The sequence below is a fragment of the Brassica napus genome, chromosome C1 (genome assembly GCF_020379485.1).
Source record: "Brassica napus cultivar Da-Ae chromosome C1, Da-Ae, whole genome shotgun sequence".
NCBI classification, from domain to species: Eukaryota; Viridiplantae; Streptophyta; class Magnoliopsida; order Brassicales; family Brassicaceae; genus Brassica; species Brassica napus.
Genome location: NC_063444.1, coordinates 8,935,297 through 8,957,015, shown reverse-complemented (window position 1 = coordinate 8,957,015; position 21,719 = coordinate 8,935,297). Strand labels below are relative to the sequence as shown.

General features: G+C 37.0%; 5 protein-coding genes across 5 annotated transcripts; 3 read left to right on the top strand and 2 right to left on the bottom strand.

Annotated features, from left to right (window-relative positions):
• Nucleotides 1–2,977: 2,977 nt before the first annotated feature.
• Nucleotides 2,978–4,959, bottom strand: LOC125580665 (berberine bridge enzyme-like 17). Its single transcript, XM_048745555.1, has one exon. The coding sequence runs from the start codon at nucleotides 4,612–4,614 to the stop codon at nucleotides 3,031–3,033; it is 1,584 nt and encodes a 527-aa protein (XP_048601512.1). The 5' UTR covers nucleotides 4,615–4,959; the 3' UTR covers nucleotides 2,978–3,030.
• A 2,453-nt stretch (nucleotides 4,960–7,412) lies between these two features.
• LOC106421212 (probable LRR receptor-like serine/threonine-protein kinase At5g65240) lies at nucleotides 7,413–10,059 on the top strand. Its single transcript, XM_013862064.3, has 2 exons — nucleotides 7,413–9,365; nucleotides 9,443–10,059. The coding sequence occupies exons 1-2, from the start codon at nucleotides 8,117–8,119 to the stop codon at nucleotides 9,736–9,738; spliced, it is 1,545 nt and encodes a 514-aa protein (XP_013717518.3). The 5' UTR covers nucleotides 7,413–8,116; the 3' UTR covers nucleotides 9,739–10,059.
• Nucleotides 10,060–10,397: 338 nt separating this feature from the next.
• Nucleotides 10,398–11,374, top strand: LOC125580664 (calcium-binding protein CML42). Its single transcript, XM_048745554.1, has one exon. The coding sequence runs from the start codon at nucleotides 10,685–10,687 to the stop codon at nucleotides 11,258–11,260; it is 576 nt and encodes a 191-aa protein (XP_048601511.1). The 5' UTR covers nucleotides 10,398–10,684; the 3' UTR covers nucleotides 11,261–11,374.
• A 5,903-nt stretch (nucleotides 11,375–17,277) lies between these two features.
• LOC111211629 (pentatricopeptide repeat-containing protein At4g20770) lies at nucleotides 17,278–19,911 on the top strand. The gene has a single exon (XM_022712868.2). It carries the CDS (start codon nucleotides 17,500–17,502, stop codon nucleotides 19,798–19,800), a length of 2,301 nt encoding a protein of 766 aa, XP_022568589.2. The 5' UTR covers nucleotides 17,278–17,499; the 3' UTR covers nucleotides 19,801–19,911.
• Nucleotides 19,808–21,675, bottom strand: LOC125580663 (C-factor-like). Its single transcript, XM_048745553.1, has 6 exons — nucleotides 21,275–21,675; nucleotides 21,030–21,182; nucleotides 20,842–20,935; nucleotides 20,663–20,745; nucleotides 20,358–20,511; nucleotides 19,808–20,267 (listed from the first exon to the last, which is right to left on the bottom strand). Exons 1-6 carry the CDS (start codon nucleotides 21,464–21,466, stop codon nucleotides 20,032–20,034), a joined length of 912 nt encoding a protein of 303 aa, XP_048601510.1. The 5' UTR covers nucleotides 21,467–21,675; the 3' UTR covers nucleotides 19,808–20,031.
• Between the last annotated feature and the right edge of the window lie 44 nt (nucleotides 21,676–21,719).

Below are 21,719 nucleotides of genomic sequence, written 5' to 3'. Positions count from 1 at the left end.
CATTTGAAAAGATATAACCTCAATTTTGTATTAATTAAAAAAGATCCATTGGCACATCTAAATGCATTCTAATTTTTTTTTCTAAGAATTCTAGAGCACCTAATATAAACTATAGTTTAATCTAAAGTTGTCTCGTTTTTCCATTATTATATAACACTAGAGAACATTTTATTAACCTAAAATATAAAAAGTATGTATTTTTTCCTTAAACAAAAGCTACGGAATTACCTAATATGATTTATATATATATGGCAATTAATGATTATGAATAATAAAGATTTGATAACAATTTTTGCATAATTCTTCATTTTTGTTTAATTTTATATTATTAAAAAAAAACAAACAATCACATTAACCATATAATAAAAAAATTAGATTTTTTTCTTATATGTTATATTTTCAATTTTTTTAAATGACTTTAAATTACAAAAATGAGGAAACCTTATATGTTATATTTTTTTAAATGACTTTAAAATACAAAAATGAGGACACTTTATATGTTATATTTTTCTTATATGTTAGATTTTTTCTTATATGTTATATTTTGAATTTTTTAAAACGACTTTAAATTACAAAAATGTAAGTTTTCTGTAAGTATACGACTAAAAACATTAAAATGACATGTATCAATTCGATGGTTGATTTGAAAGCTTTCAAAACCATATTGAAGATAAAAGTCAAAATAATTCAACTGTGGAAACAATACTGTTCACTTTTTTCAAGAATGTGTTCGATGAAAAAAATAAAGTTTTTATGTCATAATTTGTTTAATGTCCACTAGAGATTATATTAACCTAAAATATAAGAAATGTGTATTCTTTCCTTAAATAAAAGCTACGGAATTACCTAATATGATTTACATATATATGGCAATTAATGATTATGAATAATAAAGATTTGATAACAATTTTTGCATCGGTCTTCATTTTTGTTTAATTTTATATTATTAAAAAAAAATCACATTAACCATATAATAAAAAAATTAGATTTTTTCTTATATGTTATATTTTGAATTTTTTTAAATGACTTTAAATTACAAAAATGAGAAAATCTTATATGTTATATTTTTTTTAAAACGACTTTAAAATACAAAAATGAGGACACCTTATATGTTATATTTTTCTTATATACTAGATTTTTTCTTATATGTTATATTTTGAATTTTTTAAAACGACTTTAAATTACAAAAATGTAAGTTTTCCTTAAGTATACGACTAAAAACATTAAAATGACATGTATCAATTCGATGGCTGATTTGAAAGCTTTCAAAACCATATGGAAGATAAAAATCAAAATAATTCAACTGTGAAAACAATATTGTTCACTTTTTTCAAGAATGTGTTCGATGGAAAAGATAAGGTTTTTATGTTATAATTTGTTTAATGTCCACAAGAGAACATTATATTAACCTAAAATATAAAAAGTGTGTATTCTTTCCTCAAATAAAAGCTACGGAATTACCTAATATGATTTACATATATATGGAAATTAATGATTATGAATAATAAAGATTTGATAACAATTTTTTCATCTTTCTTCATTTTTGTTTAATTTTATATTATTAAAAAAATAAACAATTACATTAACCATATAATAATAAAATTACATTTTTTTCTTATATGTTATATTTTGAAGTTTTTAAAATGACTTCAAATTACAAAATGAGGAAACTTTATATGTTATTTTTTTTTAAACGAATTTAAAATACAAAAATAAGGACACCTTATATGTTATATTTTTCTTATATGTTAGATTTTTTCTTATATATTATATTTTGAATTTTTTAAAACGAATTTAAATTACAAAAATGTAAGTTTTTCTTAAGTATACGATTAAAAACATTAAAATGACATGTATCAATTCGATGGTTGATTTGAAAGCTTTCAAAACCATATGGAAGATAAAAATCAAAATAATTCAACTGTAGAAACAATACTGTTCACTTTTTTAAAAAATGCGTTCGATGAAAAAAATAAGGTTTTTATGTCATAATTTGTTTAATGTCCACTAGAGAATATTATATTAACCTAAAATATAAGAAGTGTGTATTCTTTCCTTAAATAAAAGCTACGAAATTACCTAATATGATTTACATATATATGACAATTTATGATTATGAATAATAAAGATTTGATAACAATTTTTGCATCCTTCTTCATTTTTGTTTAATTTTATATTATTAAAAAAATAAACAATCACACTAACCATATAATAAAAAATATATTTTTTCTTATAAGTTATATTTTGAATTTTTTAAATGACTTTAAATTACAAAAATGAGAAAACCTTATATGTTATATTTTTTTTAAACGACTTTAAAATACAAAAATGAGGACACCTTATATGTTATATTTTTCTTATATGTTAGATTTTTTCTTATATGTTATATTTTGAATTTTTTAAAACGACTTTAAATTACAAAAATGTAAGTTTTCCTTAAGTATACGACTAAAAACATTAAAATGACATGTATCAATTCGATGGTTGATTTGAAAGCTTTCAAAACCATATGGAAGATAAAAATCAAAATAATTCAACCGTGAAAACAATACTGTTTACTTTTTTCAAGAATGTGTTCGATGGAAAAAATAAGGTTTTTATGTCATAATTTGTTTAATGTCCAATCCGATCAGCTCATGATATTTTAATTATAGTTTTGTTCCATAATTTTTAATAAAAATTGATCCGATCCATCGGAAAGAAATTATATAATAACAAAAAAAAATTGTATATATATCAATAAAATAATCAAATATATAAAAAAAATTATCGATAATATATACAAATAAGCTCTTGCGCAGTTCTTATCCTAGTTTACTTTTTATTGAGTTGCGTTTGGCTCACTGGAAAATTTCTTAAATGGCTAAAGTGTCTAAGAAAATTTGCAATATTTAATTTACTTCTTTGGGTACGTAGAAACGTTACAAAATTTCACTCGTTTGTTACTGTTAATTTTGTAAGTGTTAACAAAACAAAACAACATTTAAGTTTTATCTTTTAATGGTGATTATTAAAAATCACATTAAAAAGTTACATTGCAAGAAGAGGATGAATACTCTGCTCGTACCTGAAGAAATTATCAGGATCACACTTAGCTTTAACATCCATCAATCTCTTCAAGTTCCCCACGAAATATTTGGATCCATATATCTTACCTTCTGCAACATTTGTCACACCACTAGGATTGCTTCCAACATCAATGTCTCTATAATTCAAAAACGCCTCTCTCGGGTTGTTTGACACGTACGGCTTCGCCACACCATAGAGTTCTCTCATCAAACCTAGATTAGCATCCGTAGCGTTTGCGTCGGTCCATAACGCAAAGTACTGAATCTTGAACAAGTTCCCTTTCCGGTGAGGAAACGCCGTGGCATTCGCCGGAATCGTGTCCATCACTCCACCGTAAGGGTTCCATTGCATCCACACATTGTTGAACTTCAACATTGTTTTCCAAATCTTCTCCATCCCTTCTTTAGGTATCGGTTTCTTGACGTAATCCGATTTGCCCTTATAGAATTGTCCTGGTGGAGCGGATGGTCTATCCAGAAGAATGCTCGTTGGTGTAGCAACCGGATAGTTCATCCAAAACATCGTCGTATTAAGCCAACTCATCTCATAGCAATCTTCACGTTTTAGCCCTAGTTCAGGCAAGTTCTTGTTTATAATCTCCATGAGCTTCTTGGCTGAGCCTAAGAACTGAGCGTAGAACTTAACCGCGATGGTTTTATCGCCTTGTTTCGCTCCGATTTTGATATCAGGCATTGCTCTCAAGAAAAGCTCTCTAGGCAACTTGCTAGAGACAAGCTGCCATTTGTACAAAACATCAGTGCCTCCTTGTTCTAATGTTTTGTTGACTTTAAACACTGTTATAGTCTTTGGGATCTCAACTAAGTTGATTGTATATGAGAGAATAACACCAAAGCTTGCACCTCCACCGCCGCGGATCGCCCAAAACAGATCTTCCCCCATGGAAGATCTGTTCAAGATCTTGCCGTTGACATCAACTAACTGAGCATCAACGACATGATCCACTGAGAGACCGTGTTTTCTAATCAGATTCCCATACCCTCCACCACTGATGTGTCCTCCTGCTCCTACCGTTGGGCAGATACCAGCAGGAAACGCTAGCGTTTCGCTCTTTTCAGCGATTTTGGTGTATAGCTCTCCCAAGATGGCCCCAGCTTGAACCCAAGCTTTCTTGCTGCGCACGTCAACGGTAATAGACCTGAGATTGAGCATATCGAGAATGACAAAAGGTATAGATGAGACGTAGGAGAGGCCATCCAAGTCGTGACCACCGCTACGGGTTCGGATCTGGACTCCGTTGGACTTTGCGCAGACCACGGTTGCCTGAACATGAGATTCATGTTTTGCAGCAATGATGGCTATTAGGTTTGTATTGTTAGGGTCTGAGCACCTTTTGTTTTTCGCGTAGGACAGGTAAGATGTCAGGAAGATGGAATTATCAGGGGTATAGATTGCTTCGGTGTTCGGATACTCTGGACTTGTCCGAGAACGAAGACATCGGAGGAAGTTATCAGTGTTTGGTTTCGTTACTTTTGCATATGAAACTGAAACAAGAACAAAAAACAGAACACAAAGTACTTCCTTCATTTATTTTTATTTTTTGAAGAATGTAAATAAGTGCAGAGAAGAGGAAACATATATATACACAATGTGCACAAAGTAATGCACAAGTAACTGAGCTATATGAATATGTAAACATTCCATACAAGGAAGATTTAAGAAAGTTTCATATTAACTAGTATAATCAGATTAAAAAATAGAAAAGTGAAACTCCAAGACATTGTTGTAGCCAATGGTTTCAGTTTGTAGAAGAAAAATCTGCAGAAGAAAATAATATATTTTTAAATAAGGTTTGTTTTCTGTTGCAAAACTTAATTCTTTTCTGTTTTTTAGTAAAACAAACTTAATTTTTTTAAACTCAGAATCAGTTATGGTTGAATTTGTGTGTTGAAAATAATAATAATCCTAGATACAATAGTAACGTTTCTTCCTTTGTCAGTGTTAGATATTTACAAAAGTCTCTCATTAATGTGAACAAAATATCTTCAGTGTAATTTTATTTAAAAACATACCTTAATAAATTCTCTCATTAATGTAATAAAATATCTTTAGTGTAATTTTATTTAAAACTTTTACTTTCCGTGGTGTAGGTTTTTTAGTAATATAATATTAAAATCTCCTATATATTAAAAGAGAATCAATTTTAAAACTTACCTTAAAGGTTTATTGGCAATGAACGTGATGTGCTGACGTGGCTTCACGAGAAGTTTTTTATTTAGTAAAACGCTTACGTGTCACGCAGAGAACGTTTCTCACTAAAACTGTGAATTTAATGCGTTCACACTAACGTTCCTTTAAAAAAAATTTATAACATCTATACTTTTCTTGACGGATACTTTTACGTGATAAACATTCAGCTTCAAGTTCGATTAGTTGATTTATCAATCCTTTCAATATAATCATAGCATCAATAAAGATTCCTTATTCCTCTATACGTTTCTGTTAAAAACGGTAACCCATCTGATCTATCGCCATTAAATCGACAGATCCGTAGAGACGACAAAACGATGAAACTTTAGTATGATGCCAAGTGTTAATGAAAGAACCATTTTCTCCATACCTGCTTTCATGCATTTAACAGAGCACTCACGTTCTTGAGAACCGCCTCTCATTGCTGAAAGAGGACGTTGAAAATCTATTTCTAGATAAATGTGTCATACTCGGTTTTGTTACTGCTCGATGAGGTGATCTCTGTTCCGAGGAGACTGAATCACTGTAAATAGTCTCGGTTTAGTGTATTAGTCTTCTCGAGCAAGCAATATAAGCATGCGAGGATCACCACCTTTGCCGCCATGAGAGCTCTACATTAGATGAGCTTGAAGATGAGAAGAAACTTCCAGGAGCGAACCACCAGCAAGTCTCACGTGTTGGTCGCATCTGGAACAACCACTACAATTTAGAGAGTCAAATAAAATTCAATTTATTTTATTATGCAACTATGTTTTCTGAATTTAAAAGAGTTGTACTTTTTTTTTATTTCACACAGTTATTGTTTTGCTTATAATATGTTATTGATCCACATTTTTCGATTTTATGTGTTAATCCCTTAAGTCCATAACTACTACAACGTGATAGGTAAAATATAAAAAAAAATATTTTCCAAAACTTCTTCTTAAACTTGCAAACACCATATTTTAAATTTTAATATTAGTGAACTCATTATAAAAAAGTTTATGGCTTCGCCCCTGATAACAATCATACCTTTAGTTCTATCTAACTATTGCTTAAAGTATACCTTATGTTATACATGATCATAATATATATTTTCAACATTAATATAGACATCTTATTCCACGCAAAGCGCGGATTACTATCTAGTTCTATTATATTTTTAGTGCAATCTAGTTATGAAAATACTTATCTAAAACTTCATTTTAAATTTCAGAATCTCAAATTAGTAATTTTAAATAAATTAAATTAAATTTTAGTTACATATACATTTTTAATTAGTTATGTTTATTTATACATTTTATGGTAATAAAAATTAAACTGTAAGTATATATTTATCTTGACATAATAATGCAATACATATTAAAAATATTATCAAAGATTTATATTTCTAAAATGACTTGATATTACTGTATTAAAATTAATTAATATCAACGAAGTCATATATAATTTAAATTTTTATATAATAAAACTCAATCGATATATAATATATTTAATAATTTATAACAAACTTAATTTAACAACATAAATTAATATATAACTTATTTAAACTATGGTGTATGTAAAAATAAACTGCTTATAAATGACATGTGTTTTATGGATGGACCATGGATGGTTTTCAAATTTTTCTTATTTGAGAGAATGCTGTCACAATTTTTATTTTTGAAGAAAATTGTTTTTCATTATTCTTTGTTGTGAATTTTCCTTTTTCAAGACAATTTTGATTACAATGTAAAAATAAATTAATTTCAAGATGTGATGATTGTTTTACTAGTTTTTAGATTTTCGTTTTTGGTTTTTGAATTTTGGTTTTTAAATTTTGGTTTTTGATTTTGCAGTAGATTTTAATTTTCATCAAAGCATGAATGGTTGTTTTAAATTTTGGCTTTTAGTTTTTAGTTTTTACTTTTAAAATTAATTAACTAAAAATATTATTAATAGTAAAATTTTTGTTTTGAAAAAATAAAATAAAATACTATTATCAAACACACATAAAAGTATTTAATAAATTATTTCTAAAACAAAAACTGCAAATACAAAATGAAACCGCTGTGAATTTTATGTAAATGAAAAAAATTGATCTTGAATGCCTTACATATAATTTATGAACATTATTATATTTTTCGTCTTCATCTGAATTAGAGTCTTTAGTTGGTATATTACCAATTGTTAATCATTTTTTAAACATGAGAATGGAAATATAAGTTATTTTTACTAAAAACTGTTAAAAATTCTACAAAATATAAAATATTTTTTTTTACTATAATAAGTTTTTTTTGTAGTTTAGATTTTAAAGTTATAAGATAGACAAATTATTTTGTTGATTCTTAGTAATTTCGAATAGTTACTATTTTATTACTGGTATCTTTTTATTTATTTATGCAATATTAATAAATTAAATATAGAAATTTTAATATTTAAAAAAAATAAAAAAAATAAAAAGTTAGATGTTGACAAAAAAAAGTTATGTACACTATTGCTAAAAAAAACCACAAAAAAAGTGTTTTTTGGTTTTTGGTTTTTGTTAAGTTATTTCAAAATCTGGTTTCCCTGCATTTTAGAAAATTTATTTTGCAAAAATCTTTATTGGTAAAAAAGTGGTTTTTAGAAAATCAAAAACCAAAAACTAGTGCAAATTTTTTTTTCTGGAAAATTTAGTAGCTAACGAATAGTTTTATGGAAAATAAAAAGTTATTGTAAAATATCTTTCAGGTTTCCAAACACACACGATCATCAAAAAAGAAGAACATGGGCTTCCCACTCTGTTTCAAAATAACCGCCAACACCTCGAATACACACACAGAAACTACTTCTCTGCTTTGTCTCCTAATAACTTTCTTTCCTCTAGCAAACCTCTCCAATGGCGTCTTCTCTCTTCATCATCTTCTTCCTCACTATACTTCCTCTCTCAGTTCTCTCCGCCACAGTACTCGAAGACCTCGCAAACCTCACTCCCCCTCCCGACTTCACGAACACCATCACCCAAAACTGCATCCGCAACCCACTCCTCCGCTACTGCAACAACACTTCTTCCTCTTCCTCTCCCATGGACATCGTCGAGATCTTCCGCTCCACCATCGTCGCAAGCCACCTCTGCAACGAGTCCAAAAACCCCAACTGCGTCGAGTCTTTCCCCAAGATCAGAATCCACAGCCGCCCCAAAACCGCCGCTCTCTACCTCTCCTTCGACTTCTTCTGGAAGTACTGTCCCTTAACCGTCGTCGAGATCGATCTCGTTAACAACTCTCTCAACAGCGAGTTTCCCACGAACGTTCTCTCTTGCGCTCAGATTCGAACCCTTGACCTGAGTTACAACCATCTCTCCGGTTTCGTCCCGGTTCAGAACCTCTCCGGTTTAGCGAACCTGACTCATTTAAACCTCTCTTATAACCGTTTCTCCGAGGATAAGATCTCCGACTCCGAGTTCTTCAAACGGTTCAACGCCTCGAGCTTCGTACACTCCGGTGTTCTCCCCGATGCGAAGCGTTACAAGGTGAAGGTTCTGGTCTTGTTGATTGTGTTTCCGATAACGGTGATCCTCCTCTGCTTCTGCCTGGGGTGGATGTGTCTCAAAAGGCCTGATTACTTACCCAGAACGTGTCGGAGAAGCCACAAGTTCACGTCCGCGATGATCGATGCGGCGACGGACGAGTTTTCGGATCAGAAGCTTGTGAGCAAGAGCGGTGGAGTTGATATCTACAGAGGAGCGTTGAGAGATGGTACGGAGGCGAAGATCGAGGTTTATACGGAGAAGGTTTCGAAAGAGAAGAGGCGTGAGTTCGCTGAGGAGTGTGAGGCGGTTTTTAAGCTGAGGCATAAGAACTTGGTGAGAGTTTTGGGTTGGTGTAATGGTAGAAGCTTGAGAGCTTTGGTTACTGAGTGGACTTATGGTGAAAGTCTTGAGACTTGGCTGAACTCTTCGTTGGCTTGTTCGTGGAGAAGGAGGTTAAGAGTTGTTATGGGAGTTGTAGATGGTTTGTTTTATGTATCGGAACATTGGCCTGAGGTTACACTTGGTCTTAGCACAAGCAGTGTTTTGTTGTCGGATAAGGATCAAGAACCGTTGATCTCTCAGTTCAAGATTGGAGATGGAAACAACTCGTCAACAAGTAAGGACTCTTTTTCTCTCTTCTTGAATAATATGAACATTAAAAGCTTAGTGTTTGTGTGTTGGGATTATTTGCAGATATATTCAACTTTGGATTGTTTCTTTTGGAGATGATTACTAATCTAAGACCCGATGAGGCACAAGAAGATTCAGATAGGAAGTATCTTGAGTACATAAGAGTTCATTATCCGGATAATCTAGAGAGAGTGATTGATGAGAAGATGAAGGTTGAGGAGAGGACGTTGGAGAAAGTTAAGCAAGGGATTACACTTGGACTTATGTGTACTGATAAGCCACCATTGAAGCAACCGAGCTTGACGCAAATTTATGATTCGGTGGTTTCTTTGTATGAGTCTAGCTCAAGGCATCATTGAGATAGTGTTTAGGTTTAGGGTTTGTTGAAGAATTTTAAGCTTTTACTATTTAGTTTTAATTTTTCAGATGTTTAATGGGATTTCTACGGATTTAAAAACAGATTTGGGTGTTACTTTGTTAGTGAAATTGAAAATTTCTATTATGTGAGAATTTTCAGAAAATGAACATTTGGTTGGAAGAGATGAATACATGTAAATGGGCGTTAGTTAGTGGGTTAATGTTATATTGGGCTTTCAATGTTTTGTAGGTTCTTCCGAACCGACCTGGATAGTGCGAACGGGTCAATAACTCGGATGCTTAAGGAAACAACCAACAACCCATGATTGTCATGTAGTTGGCGAATGGAAACGTTCCAATTAAATTTGGTAACTAGTACAACTTGGACGTGGCCTGTCTGTTTCCCATTGAAAAAAGCCGTCGACAGTTACTTATGGAACCATTATATGGTTCTTGTATTCTCAAGTTGAAGCAATTTTAGTTTATAATAATCTACCAAAGTAATGTAATTAAGCCACGAAATTAGTCCATCATGTAAGGCCATTAATCTCTTCTCTCGTTTAACTCGATTTTTCCGCGCGAAAAGCAAACAAATCTTCGGTAAATTTTGCAGAATTTTTTTAGACCGATGAATGTGAACTAAAAACGACGAGTAATCTAAATTACATTTTGTAATGTTTGCTTTCAGGAAGTCAACATCATTTGACGACAAATAACAAAAAGCCGACTTTTGAATTTTCCACCATTAATATTTAATTTATATATCTTTCCCTTATGGGGCGTTTAAAATGATTAGAAAGTTTCGTACATGGCGGGCCAGACATAGTCAACGTCGGCAAAAACGAACTTCTTCTTCCCATTTCTTTCTCTTCAATATTTAGTCCCAACTGATTATAATCTCACAACAAAGAAGAAGAAGAAAAAGTCATATAGTCAAGGAAGAAGAAAATGGAGAGCAACGACGATAACAAGAGAGTTAATATACAATCATCATCATCCTTCAGGCTTCGAAGCCCAAGCCTAAACGCACTCCGTCTCCAACGCATCTTCGACTTATTCGACAAAAACGGCGACGGTTTCATCACCGTCGATGAGCTAAGCCAAGCTCTCTCCCGACTCGGTCTCAACGCCGATCTCTCCGACCTCTTATCCACCGTCGAATCCTACATCCAGCCTGGTAACACCGGCCTCAACTTCGACGACTTCTCCTCCCTCCACAAGACCCTCGACGACTCCTTCTTCGGCGGAGCGGGAGACGACGACGACGACAACGACGACGATCCTTCCTCCGCCGCAGCCGACGAGTCGGATCTCGCGGAGGCGTTTAAGGTGTTCGACGAGAACGGCGACGGGTTTATATCGGCTAGGGAGTTGCAGGCGGTGTTGAAGAAGCTTGGGTTGCCTGAAGGAGGGGAGATGGAGAGAGTGGAGAAGATGATCGTCTCCGTTGACCGGAATAAGGATGGTCGCGTTGACTTTTTCGAGTTCAAGAACATGATGCGCACCGTCGTCATCCCTTCTTGATTTCAATAAAAACAAATTTTATTGTCCAACAAGATTGTTAGTTAATTACTTTTCTCGACTGAATTTTATATGTAATGATCTGATTGAAAATATAAATTTTATAAGTCTGTATCATTTGGATTTTAGTTTATTAATAGATTGTTTTTTAGAACTCTTAGTGCATTAGGAAGGAAAAAAAAAAAACTCCTCAACCAGAGAAGCAAAAAGAAGGGTCCGAGAACACACCTGAAACGGGGACCGATGACACTCTTTAAGACCTGAAGAAGCTATAAGAATCAACCCTACCGATGAATCCGCAGACTAACATCGGCACTGGGATGAGCTGAGAAGAACCACCGAGAGACACCAACCCGGAGACCACCCGAGTTAATATTCACCTCGCTGCCTGCCGTTCCGAGAACCGGAATAAGGATAACTTTAAATCGTCAACAGACGCACCGGTGGCTAAGGGACGTCTAACTGCAAAGGAGAAACAAGAGCAAGACGCCTAAAAAACTTGCGGGCAGCTTCATAGACGAACCGGAACCGGGCAGAGGAACTGCGAATGAGAGGGAAGTCGCCGGAGTTGCAACGAACCGGCCATAGACGACTAGAAACGCGACGCAACCCTTTGAACCTCCACACGCCTTTGCCGGAAGCACTAGCATGTTATAAACTGAGTTTCTCTTATCATTCAATGAACAAGATACATCGTTTAAATATACACAAGGTTGTTATCTAGTTACACTTTACAAGGGATTGTAATCTAGGTAGGTATTGACTCCTAGATACTCAGAGATATGTTGACAATATCTTTCACCCTCCCTCAATCTTATCGTCAGGTGGCTGAACGGAAAGACTGGATTTGAACTCGTTGAATAGGGAAGAAGGGAGACCTTTAGTAAATATGTCAGCATACTGTGAAGTGGAAGGAACATGTAGAACTCGTACTTGACCCATTGCCACCTTTTCTCGGACAAAATGTATGTCTATTTCCATATGCTTTGTTCTCCGATGCTTCACTGGATTGTTGGACAAGTAAACGGCACTTACGTTATCACAATAGACCAGCGTAGCTGAGGTGATTGGGCATTTTAGTTCTAGTAAGAGGTTACGTATCCAACACGTTTCAGCAACAGCATTTGCCACGCCTTTGTATTCCGCTTATGGGCTTGAGCGGGAGACTGTTTCTTGTCGCTTGGAGGACCATGAAACAAGATTGTCGCCTAGGTAGATGCAGTATCCCGAAGTGGATCGTCGTGTGTCCGGACAGCCCGCCCAGTCGGCGTCTGTGTACGCAGTGAGGGACATGGAGGAAGATTTGTGGATCTGCAGGCCGTGATCGATCGTGCCCTGCAAGTACCGAAGGACTCTTTTCTTTGCGAGGAAGTGAGAGAGTCTTGGGTCATGCATGAACAATCATAGCTGATGTACGACATATTGAATGTCTGGGCGTGTTAGTGTGAGATACTGAAGAGTCCCTGCATGGTTCTGTATAGTGTAGGATCGTCAACTTTGTCACCATCGTTCGCAGAGAGTTTTGATTTGAGGTCCACTGGGGTAGCGATTGGCTTACAGTCCTGCATGTTAGCTCAAAGAAGAATTTCTTTAGCATAACTCGACTGACTCAAAAACAAACCACCTGCCTTGTGATCAACTTTGATGCCGAGAAAGTAAGTTTGCCATCATCTGACATCTCAAACTCTTGTTTCAGTTTGGAAACAATTGTTTCTCTAAGGCGTGGAGAGGAGGCAATGAGAAGAATGTCATCGACATAAAGGAGTATGTAAGCTCGATCTCCTCCTTTGTCGTAGAGATATAGAGACGTGTCACTGCAGCTCTTTGTGAACCCAAGTTTGGCTACATATTGAGAGAACCGTGCATTCCAAGCACGTGGTGCTTGCTCGAGACCGTAAAGAGCCTTATTGAGTTTACAGACGTGATTTGGCTTATTGGGATCAACCATTCCGGGAGGTTGATGCATGTAGACCGTTTCCTCTAGTCTGCCATGAAGAAATGCATTTTTGACGTCAAGATGGTGGACCTCCCAGTCATTATGCAAGGCAAGATGAAGAAAAGTTCGGATCGTGACCGACTTCACGACTGGACTAAATGTTTCATCATAGTCTAGTCCTGCCTCTTGTGATTTGCCGTTAGCGACGACGCGAGCCTTGTGTCGTCTGATCGTACCATCTGGACCTGTCTTATGTTTATAAAGCCAAATAGCACGAATAATGTTAGCATCAGGAGGCCTAGGTACTAGGCTAAACGTCTTCTTAACCAAAGCACCGTACTCATCACCCATAGCCGGGTTCCAGTTAGGATCAGAAAGAGCATGAAGGTGGCTTTTTGGTAAAGGAGAGATGGACGAGGTAAGAAGAGAGACGATGGACTTTTGTTTACGAGTTCCATCTTTGCTTCTTGTCGTCATAGAGTGACGAGAAGTAAGAGCAGGGACAGGTGCGACAGTGGCGGGAGGAGGAGCCGGTATTGTTAGAGGCACCGGTGACTCCATTGGAGTTTGTAGAATCTGTTTGAAGAGAGGAGATGTATCCGAAGAAATTTCCAGAAACTTGTAAGTGTTGGGAGCTTTTTAGTTGAGGTTCAGCTGTTGGGAAGATAGTTTCGTCAAAGACCACATGACGAGAGATAATGATTTTTCTGGTCTTAAGATCCATGCAGCGATAGCCTTTGTGGTTTGTAGGATAGCCAAGAAAGACTGATGGAGCAGAGCGTGGAGCTAGTTTGTGAAGAAAGGAGTGGTTAACGTTTGGGTAACAAAGAGAGCCGAAGGTTTTAAGATGGTCATAGGTTGGCTTTTTGTGATAGAGTTTCTGGTATGGGATATTATTTTCGATGGATGTAGAAGGAAGGATGTTTAGGAGATGAACGGTTGTGTGAAGTGCCTCCACCCAAAAGACTGGTGAAAGGCGAGCTTGAAATAGCAAGGTTTGAATGGTGTTGTTAATGGTTCTGATCATCCTCTCAGAACGTCCGTTTTGTTGAGACGTATGAGGTCAGGAAAACCGAACCTTGATTCCATTATCAGAGAAAAAGGTTTGGAATTGGGCATTGGTGTACTCCCCGCCATTGTCGCACTGGAAGGATTGAATGTTTGTTTTGAACTGTGTTTTCACAAAAGAAATTTTGCGAAAACTTCAGACTTGCGTCGTAAGGGATAAATCCATACGAAGTGAGAGTAGTGATCCAAAAATAAAACATAATAACGAATACTACTCATGCTATCAATAGGTGAAGTCCACAAGTCCGAGTGAATAAGTTCAAAAGGAAAAGAAACAGTACGATTACTTTCATGAAAAGGAAGTTTGAGTTGTTTACCCAATTGGCAAGCTTCACAACATAATGGAAATTCGCCTTTATTACAAGAAATAGACTGCGAAGAAATCAAAGAGCGTAAAGACGCATTATTAATGTGGCTGAGACCTTTGTGCCACAGAGAAGGAGAAGCAATAACAAAAGCTGAAGGAGCCAGCGGTTTACTTGGGAGACACAGAATGGAGTAAAGATCTCCGGTACTCTCACTGCGGAGAAGAGTCTTCTTGGTGTTGAGATCCTTGATTGAAAAACCAAAAGGGTCGAATTCGACCGAACACCAATTATCGTTAGTAAACCGACGAACAGAAATAAGGTTTTTGATAATGTTGGGTGAAACAAGAACATTATTTGAAGAAAGAGGACGGTAAGGACTAGAAAGAAATGATGAACCAGTACTTGTGATGGGAATTTTTGAACCGTTACCGACGATGACTGATGTTCCGGTGCAGTTTTTAAGAACAGAGTTTAGAATACCTGAGGATGATGCTAGATGTGCAGTAGCACAGGAGTCCATGTACCAGTTCGCAGCCCCTGGATCGCCTAGTGTCATAGTGTTGAAGGCCTGAGCGAAATCGGTGGTAAGTTGAGGCTGAGTGTTGGCAACATGAGCTTGCTCTGGTCGTTGTGGTGCGGGTCCTAGAAGCCCTCTTGCAGTCGGCTGTGTCCAAGGCGTTGGATATTGTGGCCATTGCATCATAGCTCCTGGAAAGAACGGTTGTTGCCAAGGCTGATTCCAGTTTTGCACCCAGTTGTTGCTCCAAGGACGTTGATTACCAAAACCAGAGCGACCACGACCCCTATTGTTCTGTTTATGGTTGCCTCTTGTGTGATTGACTTGCGGCTTGTCCGTTGTTGCCGTCAGGACAGTGGAGGACGATGGGGTATTGTTGCTTACTGGACCTTTGGTTCCTCTTTTGAGACATGTTTCTTCATTAAGAAGCATCAATTTGGCGTTATCAAATGAGGGGAACGGATCCTTGTGCTTGATGACATTGATGATGTTGTCATACTTCTCGTTCAGTCCATTCAGGAGATACATGACGAGAGTGCGATCCGCTACAGGAGCGTCGAGATTCGCCAAGAGATCTGAGATTGATTTCAGCTTCTGACAGTAGTCATGTACTGATTGTTCTCCAATCTTGGTAGTACGCAAGTCATGATCAAGTTGAAGTGCGCGAGCCTCTTTGTTGTTCCTGAACTGGTTTTCAATGCAAAGCCATATGTCTCGTGCTGTGCCGCCGGTTTTGAAGATGCTGCAAAACAGAGGTTCGGCAAGAGTGCCGTAGAGCCAGAGTTTGACCAACCCGTCGCGTTTCTTCCAGGGTGTGTCGTCATCATTAGCAGGGACGACGGTGCCGTCTATGTGTCCCAATACGTCAAACGCAAGGCAGTGCATGAGGAGGAGTTCGCGCCAAGCATCATAGTTGTGACCATCAAGATCCAGAGTCAAGGGAATGTGGGTTTTGATGTTCGTAACCCCAAACGCTCTTTCAACGGGTTGAGCATTTTGAGCAGCCATGGAAAGAAAAGAGAAGGTCAGATGGAGGTGATGAATAGAAGGGAGAGAGATAGCGAGAGAAGAAGAGGTTATGGAGAAGAAAGAAATGAATCGGGTCTCAGGAGCTTTGATTCTCTGATACCATGTTAAAAACTGAGTTTCCCTTATCATTCAATGAACAAGATATATCGTTTAAATATACACAAGGTTGTTATCTAGTTACACTTTACAAGGGATTGTAATCTAGGTAGGTATTGACTCCTAGATACTCGGAGATATGTTGACAATATCTTTCATAGCACACACTAGACATTAGACTAACCTCCGGCTTGAGACGCGCCTCCGAGTAAAGCTACCTCCGGAGCACATACGGCGTCGGACATAAGAGAGGGACTCAGACGCCGAGGGGAGCCACCATTCTAATTTCTGACACCACTCCTTGGAACATACCACGACAAGGCCGATCTAGAAGAATCGACACCAGATCTGGAGAAGGAGCCGCCGTAACCTCCACACACGCTATCAACTCGTCGGCGAAGGACCCAAAAGATGAAAACTTGAGCCCTTCAATAACCCTAAAACCCGACCCTTGCACCAGCCACCATCTCTCCACCCTCGTAGCCACACCGGAGAGCCAAACTACCTCTGATTCCGGCCGAGAAATCTTCGTCGGTGAAGCTCTTCCTCTAGGGTGACCCACATATCGGACGAAAAGGAGAAGGTAGGAGCAAAAGCAAACCAAAAACAGAGTAAAGGAGAAGGTAGGAGCAAGAGCAAACCTTCGTCGGTGAAGCTCTTCCTCTTAGTGCATTTTTTTTGCTATAATTTTTCAGGTAAATTTGTTTTGGGTAATAACTCTAAACTAAAAGTTTATGGATAGCGAGATTTGTATTATTGATAATGTAGACTAATTGTATAATCTAGAGCTTTTAGTGCATTTCTTTGCTATAATTTTTCTGGTAAATTTGCTTCGGGTAATAACTCTAAACTTGGATTATAGTCATTTGAGTTTATTTTTCTATAATCTATTCCATTTTAAAGAGATGTATGTTTTGAAGTCTTTACAAAAAAAAAATCTTAAATTTGATTATAAATACATTATTTTTAATTAACTGTTTTCTATTATTCTGTTAATTATAATTCAATAAATACAATTAATTTCTAAAAAATTTACAACTACTGTTTTTTGTCTGATAAAAATATATTAAAAGTTGAAACTCTATACTTTAAAAGAAAACCAATGATCATTTTGAAATAGAAGAAGTATAAAGTGATTCTAAATTTTTTATTTTAAATATTAATTTAATAATTTTTATCCGAAATAATTTTATTTAATAGATTTTGCATTTTTTTATAATTATTACACAAACACGCACCTCCTCATTGTTTGTCAAAACAGAGCTTTGAGCTCAGAATCAGAGTAAATATGCCTAGTGGAAGCAATCGTTACTTAGCGAATCTCTTACGTCTTTGCAAAGATCAAAAGTGTAAACTTTCCGGTAAAATCATTCATGGGTCCATCCTTCGGACTGGATTTGTAGGCGATACTTATCTCTGTAATCGCTTACTAGACTTATACTGCGAGTGTGGTGATAAAGGTTACGCACGTAAGGTGTTCTACGAAATGCCTGTGAGAGATGTTTACTCGTGGAATGCTTTCCTGACGTTTTGTTGTAAAGTTGGGAACTTGGGTGAAGCCACTGAGGTGTTTGATGCAATGCCTGAGAGAGATGTAGTGTCGTGGAACAACATGATTAGCGTCTTGGTACGTAAAGGTTTAGAGGAGGAAGCTTTGGTTGTTTATGAGAGGATGGTTTCTCAAGGGTTTTTGCCTTCTCGGTTCACGCTAGCTAGCGTTTTGAGCGCTTGTAGCAAGCTTTTGGATGGTGTAACGGGTATGAGATGTCACGGGATTGCTGTTAAAGTTGGTCTTGATGATAACATTTTCGTTGGCAATGCTTTGTTGTCTATGTATGCTAAGTGCGGGCTAATGGTTGAACATGGTGTTAGCGTCTTTGAATGTCTCTCTGAGCCTAATGAGGTCTCTTTTACCGCTGTGATCAACGGGTTAGCTCGGGAGAATAGAGTTTTGGAGGCAGTTCACATGTTTAGATCGATGTGCGAGAAAGGTGTCCAGGTGGATCCTGTTTGCTTATCTAATATTCTCAGGATCTCTGCTCCAAGAGAAGAATGTGATAGCTCTAGTGAAATCTATCGCAATGTTTTGGGGAAACAGATCCATAGTCTCATGTTGAGACTTGGGTTACAAGGAGATCTCCATCTGAACAACTCTCTGCTCGAAACTTGCGCAAAGTATGAAGACATGAATAGTGCAGAGCTGATTTTTACTGAGATGCATAAAGTGAATGTTGTCTCTTGGAACATTATGATAGCTGGGTTTGGTCAGGACTATCAAAGTCACAAATCGATTGAATATTATAAGAGAATGAGAGAGTGTGGTTTTGAACCGAACGAAGTTACATGCACTTCTGTTCTTGGAGCTTGCTTTCGTTCAGGGGATGTTGAAACTGGTAGGAGTATATTCAGTGGCATGCCTAGCCCCAGTGTTACCGCTTGGAATGCTTTGCTCTCTGGCTACTCCAAGTTTGAACACTATGAGGAAACAATAAACCAGTTCAGAGAAATGCAGCTTCAGAATCTGAAACCAGATAGAACAACTTTGAGTGTGATACTAAGCTCATGCGCGAGATTGAGATTTCTAGGAGGAGGAAAACAGATCCACGGTGTGGTGATAAGGACCAATGTTTCTAGGAACAGTCACATAGTTAGTGGTCTTATTGCAATGTACTCTGAATGTGAGAAGGTAGAGACATCTGAACACATCTTTGATGATTGTATAACAGAACTAGATATAGCTTGTTGGAACTCCATGATGGCAGGTCTCAGTCGCAACTTGCTTGACACAAAAGCTTTAATGCTATTCAGAAGATTGCTTCAGACTGGTGTGTTGTTTCCTAATGAAACTTCATACGCTACTTTGTTAGGTAGCTGTTCGAGGTTATGTAGTTTGCTCCATGGAAGACAGTTTCATGGACATGTAGTGAAGAGCGGATATGCAAGTGATCCCTTTGTTGAAACCGCTCTTACGGATATGTACTGTAAGTGCGGTGAACTAGACTCGGCTCGAGAGTTGTTTGATACCGTGTTGGTTAAAAGCATAGTTCTTTGGAACGAGATGATACACGGGTATGCTCATAACGGACGAGGTGACGAAGCTGTTGGTCTCTACAGAGAGATGATTTCAAGGGGAGAGAGGCCAGACTGGATAACTTTTGTCTCCCTGTTGACTGCTTGTAACCACTCAGGACTGGTGGACACCGGGCTTGAGATACTCAGTTCCATGCAGAGAGATCATGGTATTGAGCCGGAGCTGGATCATTACATCTGTATAGTTGATTGTCTTGGAAGAGCTGGCCGGCTTGAAGACGCAGAGGCACTTGCAGAAGCTACACCATACAAAAACAGCTCTGTTCTATGGGAGATTCTGCTTAGTTCATGTAGAGTCCATGGTGATGTGAGCTTGGCTAGACGAATCGCAGAGAAACTCATAGCTCTGGATCCTCAGAACTCAGCAACTTATGTGCTGCTAAGCAACATATATACTTCTGTGAGACGGTGGGATGAAGCTGCAGCTCTTCAAGGGTTGATGAACAAAAACAGAGTGTATAAGACTCCAGGTCATAGCTGGATCACAGAGAACATGTAATAGCTTGTAAAGGTAAACACACTGTAGATTAAAGATTGTACCATCACATCAATTATTGAATTGTTTCAAGAAAAGGGAAAATAGATTGGAATGATATTGAATATTCAGAAAGCTCTCAACTTCTGGACACTCACTCCAAGGTTATTAAGTATTACTCAAAAGGGATAGCTACCAAACCAAGAAAGAGCAAGAATCCAATAGAATTTGGACATAATAATAGAATTTAAAGTATCACCAAGGTATCTCCTGGCCATCCCAAGCAAAGAACTTGCCGTTGTCTTGTTTCTTTGCATTGTTGATGATGTGCAATAGTTTCTGAACAGAGTACTCTTTTGTGAAAAGCTTTCCTTCAGGAACATTTCTTTGGAACGGTCGAGAGAGATCAGTGTCTACCGTGCCTGGATGCAGTAGAATGCATACCACAGGATCCTTCCTCCTACCCAACTCAACCGATACATTCTTCGTCACTGCGTAAGCAAAAGTTTGGAACAAAAGTTAATGGTTTTGTTTTCTCAGTTCTTACCAATAAGATCAAGACTTTTTCAAATATGCAGTACATTGGTTGAGTGCGGTTTTTGAAGCTCTGTAAGAGTGCCAACCACCAAGTTTGTTATCTCCAATGGATCCAACTCGTGCGCTTAAATTGGCTACAACAGCAACTTCCCTCTCGGTTCCATTTCCTCCACCAGCCTTGAGGAGAGGCCACATATGCTACAACAAAGGCAACATAAATTTTTCATGATTGATTGATTTGTCCATGCATTACTTAGATTAGCTATCAACCCATTTCTCACTCTGTGGGCCTGTGGCACAATCTAAAGGCAACTCCTTTAGAAAAGCAAAGGGAATTTGGAGTGCTTACCTTCATTACTAGAATTGGACCAACCGCGTTAACCTCATATGCAAGCATCAATGATGATTTTTCAACCTTGTTCAATGTTGTTTCTGTACTGACATCAAAATGAAAAGATTAAGCTTCATTGGTTAGTCCTCAAACTAATGTCTCTTGATTAGTCATCAAATGAAAAAAACTACTCATACCTGGCTGCAATACACCAGGAATTGAAAGTATACCAGTTGCGTTTATAAGTAAGTTGAGAGAACCATATCTTTCTCTTACAGATTCCGCTGATTCCTAGTCAATACCAATGACACAGTTTCAGAAAAAAAGGAAGAGACTAGCCACAAGATCCACTTTTAAGACAAATTCGAAGGAAGAGAATATTAACCTCAATGGTGGTTTCATCTGTAACATCAAGCTTTTGGATGAAAAGCCTCTCAGAGAAGCTATTCTTCAGATTAATGAGACTTGTTGCTTCTTTTGGATTCCGGCAAGTGGCAACAACATGTCCTTTCTTATTGTTCTCTAACAACTGCCTTACCTACACAAAAAAACGTGAAAAGCTTTAGCTTAAACAGACAGGTTTGGATCTAATGTTTGATCTCAGCTGAATAAAAGATTCAAGAGGCTCACAAACTCGAGGCCGATGCCTCTGGAAGCTCCTTGTACCATGGAAACTCCACCTTCCCAATTGGGTACAGAAGATGATGATGATGACGTGGCGAAACCAGCTACACTCATCCTCCTCACAGCTGCCAACGACGGCGAAACAAGCCACGCGCCACCTGTCTTCACTAGAGTGTTCATTACGAAAGAGCAGCGCATTGGATGCTATTTTTCGGATGTGTGTGATTAAGTAAGATAAGAGAGAGAGGATGGATCATAAAGGCAACCACTTTTCATCGCCATTGACACGGAAACTTAACTGCCATTTCCACAAAGGTGGGGATAAAAATCCAAACTTTATTCCAATTTCAGACAGACCAATATTTTTTAATTTAAAGAATCTAAAATTTAGAAATCTAAAATAGCAGAAATAATTGAGCTAGTTCAGTGATATGGTGAGTTAGCACTTAGC

Excerpts from the sequence above, each read along its gene's own strand:
- LOC125580665 (XM_048745555.1), bottom strand. The coding sequence starts at position 4,614 with ATGAAGGAAGTACTTTGTGTTCTGTTTTTTGTTCTTGTTTCAGTTTCA.
- LOC106421212 (XM_013862064.3), top strand. The coding sequence starts at position 8,117 with ATGGCGTCTTCTCTCTTCATCATCTTCTTCCTCACTATACTTCCTCTC. Across the intron at positions 9,366-9,442 it reads TGGAAACAACTCGTCAACAA|ATATATTCAACTTTGGATTG; the intron begins GTAAGGACTCTT and ends GATTATTTGCAG.
- LOC125580663 (XM_048745553.1), bottom strand. The coding sequence starts at position 21,466 with ATGCGCTGCTCTTTCGTAATGAACACTCTAGTGAAGACAGGTGGCGCG. Across the intron at positions 20,936-21,029 it reads CAGATGAAACCACCATTGAG|GAATCAGCGGAATCTGTAAG; the intron begins GTTAATATTCTC and ends GGTATTGACTAG. Across the intron at positions 20,512-20,662 it reads GTCCAATTCTAGTAATGAAG|CATATGTGGCCTCTCCTCAA; the intron begins GTAAGCACTCCA and ends CCTTTGTTGTAG.
- LOC111211629 (XM_022712868.2), top strand. The coding sequence starts at position 17,500 with ATGCCTAGTGGAAGCAATCGTTACTTAGCGAATCTCTTACGTCTTTGC.
- LOC125580664 (XM_048745554.1), top strand. The coding sequence starts at position 10,685 with ATGGAGAGCAACGACGATAACAAGAGAGTTAATATACAATCATCATCA.